This window comes from Ovis canadensis, chromosome 7, assembly GCF_042477335.2.
Source record: "Ovis canadensis isolate MfBH-ARS-UI-01 breed Bighorn chromosome 7, ARS-UI_OviCan_v2, whole genome shotgun sequence".
Taxonomy (NCBI): Eukaryota; Metazoa; Chordata; class Mammalia; order Artiodactyla; family Bovidae; genus Ovis; species Ovis canadensis.
In genome coordinates this window covers 37687226-37691020 of record NC_091251.1, presented here as the reverse complement: position 1 = coordinate 37691020, position 3795 = coordinate 37687226, and the positions used below count along the sequence as shown (strand labels likewise).

The 3795-nt window shown below is 38.3% G+C and overlaps 1 protein-coding gene across 1 annotated transcript; it reads right to left on the bottom strand.

The window, feature by feature from the left end:
* Positions 1–552: 552 nt before the first annotated feature.
* Positions 553–1491, bottom strand: LOC138444102 (olfactory receptor 4S2-like). Its single transcript, XM_069597430.1, has one exon. The coding sequence runs from the start codon at positions 1489–1491 to the stop codon at positions 553–555; it is 939 nt and encodes a 312-aa protein (XP_069453531.1).
* Between the last annotated feature and the right edge of the window lie 2304 nt (positions 1492–3795).

Here is a 3795-nt window from a genome sequence, read left to right as displayed (position 1 = left end):
TGGATTCCCCATCTCTGGCAGTAAGGTTGTCCTACCTCCGCATGGGAGGTTTACTGCCTGATTTTGGGAAACAAAGGAGGGTCAGATAAAGGAAGGCTGGAGGGAGGGAAAAACAGCAGGAAAGGAAAAACAGCAGGGAAGAAGGAGGGAGAGAAAGAGGGATGAAGAAGGCAGCTCCTTGGAAGATGGACTTTTTTAAGGAGAAATTATCCAATTCCTCAGAGATAACTTTTTCTTGTAACTCTGTTCTAAACTATTGAATTATATCTTAAGAGTGTTGGATTTGAATTGAAGGGATCTAAAGTACGTAAATGAGGTATGAGCGGAAGTATTTACTCTTACACTCCAGAAATAAGCGAGGATAAGCCCAGCCAGTATGAAAAGGTTTAAGTTTTGCTCACCTAGAAGCAGAAAGATGAAATAGCCTCAAATTATTCCCTTTTAAAAGAGAACTATGACATAGTCGAATGTTAGAGACTATTCCTTAAAATTATTAATAAGTTAAGGGCCTTGGAAGGTATCAACTAATTCTGATTTTGTAATTCTAACAAACTATGCCTTCTGCTTTTCATTCAAGGAGACTTTGTGATTCCACACCCGATTCATGGCATTCTTTACATCCTTATTCCTCAGAGTATAGATGAGTGGATTTAGCATTGGGGTGATGGTAGTATAGAACACAGACACAGCCTTATCCAGTGGGAAAGTGGTGGATGGACGGAGGTAAATAAAGATACAAGGGACAAAGAAGAAAGTTACTACAGTGAAGTGAGATCCACAGGTAGAGAGAGCCTTGCACCGGTCCTCAGCAGACTGCTTCCGAAGACTAAATAAAATGACTGTGTAGGAGGCCAGAAGAATGAGGAAACACCCCAGGGAGATGAGACCACTATTGGCAATCACCAACATGTTTACTAGGGTTGTGTCAGCACAGGCAAGTTTTAGAACGGGGTGGACATCGCAAAAGTAGTGGTCAATGATCTGAGAGCTGCAGAAGGGTAACTGAAAGGTCAGGAGGGTCTGAACAAAGGAGTGAGCCAGGGCTCCCAGCCAGGACAGTGATGCCAGCACGGTGCAAGCAGTGGTACTCATGATGGTGGTATAACGGAGCGGTTGGCAGATGGCAGCATAACGGTCAAAAGCCATGACAGTCAAAACAAAAATCTCAGCACAACCAAAAAAGTGGAAGGTAAACATCTGAGTTACACAGCCCCAGTAGGAAATAATCTTTTTCTCAGAAACAAAGTCTGCAATCATCTTGGGTGCTGTCGCTGAGGAATAGGCAATGTCCACAAAGGACAAGTTACTAAGGAAGAAATACATGGGTGTGTGAAGCCGAGGATCAGAAAAAATCATGAGCAAAATGAGCAGGTTTCCCCCCAGGATCACCATGTAGAAGAGGAGGAATAGAGCAAAGAGTATCAGTTGCATTCCAGGATCTTGGGAAAGTCCTAAAAATATAAACTCGGTAACATTGTTGACTACTTCCATGGAGATCCAGGCAGAACTGGTTGAGTGACTGTAGTTCTCTGTAAAAATAAATGTTATAAACCATTGTAAGCAAGTAAAGCCTAACAGGAACAGCCTTCTGAAAACATTTGAAAGTGAAAGAAAGCAAAAGTGAAGTCACTCAGTCATGTCTGACTCTTTGTGACCCCATGGACTGTAGCCTACCAGGCTCCTTTGTCCATGGGATTTTCCAGGCAATAGTACTGGAGTGGATTGCCATTTCCTTCTCCAGGGGATATTCCCGACCCAGGGATCGAACCCGGGTCTCCCTCATTGTAGACAGACGCTTTACTGTCTGAGCCACCAAGTGATGATAAATATAGCAGAGGAAAATATTTATATTTCTTGAGTATAGCTCATGGATATTTTTTCATCATTAACTGTCTTACCACATTAATGACTCCCATTTGATTTTCTATTATGCTTAGACCTACAGTTCCTTTATCCCAATTGTTTTCTTTCATAATCATCTTGTCCCTCTCTCAGTCTCTCTCTGATCTCACACTGCTCACCCCGACATCAGAAATTCAGAATATTTAAACACTTGAAGTATTAAATGGATAAATTAATTTTTGAGGCTAAAGATACAAGCAAGGAGTTAGCATTTTAGATTTGATGTCTAAAATTCTTAAATGAACCTTTTACTATGATATATACAGATCAACTTTAAAAGAATAATATTCTATTTAATCAAGTGAGAATGACTCCGTTTCTAGTTTCTAAATTAGGTTGGAAGTTTCAGTGCAATTAAAAATTAAGTTATTTTTAGTGACTGAGAAAAACATATACATTGACTCCCTGGCTCACCAACAACCTATGCTTGTAAATTTACATTGGAAGTGTTTGAGTCCTAATCTTTGATCTGCATAAAGAAGTTCAGCTTCACTTGCCAGTAAGGAATACATCAAACTATACAGAGAAATACTTTGTCCTATGTATTCGATAGAATACAATCCAATCCAAAGTATTTTACAAAGGAAAATTTTACCTATGTGGTGGCTCAGATAATTCCTGGATCAGGAAGAGCCCCTGGAGAAGGGAATGGCTATCCACTCCAGTATTCTTGCTTGGAGAATTCCATAGACAGAAGAGCCTGGTGGGCTACAGTCTATGGGGTGAAAAGAGTCAGGCACGACTGAATGACTAGCATACACATTTTGTGCTAAAGAGTTGAATAATTTTTTAATTACTGAAACTTTTATCATCCTTAATATTTTTGCCTTGAAAAGTCCAAGATAACTCTTTGTCCTCGCAATTATAGTTAAGAATTAGGAATAAAATGTCCCACACAGATAATGGTAGTAACTGTATTTTACATTTGTATAAATTGTTTTACAATTTACATACAGAAGTGCTTAAGGCATACAGAAAAAGTACTGGATGAAATCATCAGAGATGAATTCTTGAAAGAGATGGATCAAGAGACAAAATTTAAAGGTCCTCAGAATTAAAATGGCTTCTTTGAATTATGCAAGTGTTTTCTCTGAATCAAACCTCTTTTCTTCGTGGACAGTGGAAAGAGCACTGCCCATAGCTGAGTGATTTAAGTACCCTCACCTACTGTTAACTTTGGGTGAATCTACTTACTTTCTCTGAATATTGGTTTTCTCATCTATAAAAGATGGATGATGAAGTTTTGGCCTCACAAAGCTGTAATAGAAATAAAACGAGATCATCTATATAGCATTTTTGTATGTATGAAATGCTTTATTTTATAATTTGATTTTATGAAGTGAAATCTCTCTAGTAAGTAGATTTGTAATTTGATCTAGTCAGTGATTATATAAAAGCTATATGGACAGCTAAGAGACAATATTAAAATTCATATCTAACTTTATTCCTGAGACAACAAACCATAATGTCTGCTCATTTTCACTGTAGAAATACTATTAGTCATGGTTGCTATGAACTGGTAAGCACTTTTCTATGTGCAGGATTGTATGCTAAACGACTATCTTATGTTACCTCATTCTATCCTCACAATGTGTGTGTGCTCAGTTGTGTCCAAGTGTTTGAATTTATTTTGGATGACTTTGGGGATTACAAATAAAGATTCCCAGGGTAGGAGGACAGCAGGAACAGGAGGTGGTAAAGACCACTTGTTAAAAGAGGGCCGAAACCCAGTTTTCCTAGATTCAAATTCTACCTCTACTACAATTCTTGCTGGCACTATGACTTTAGGAAAGTTACTTAACTCCCTTTGCCTGTTTTTTCAAATGCAAAAGGTGGATAAGATTAATATATACCTCATAAGTATTGTGAACATTACATATGTGTTCCATATAA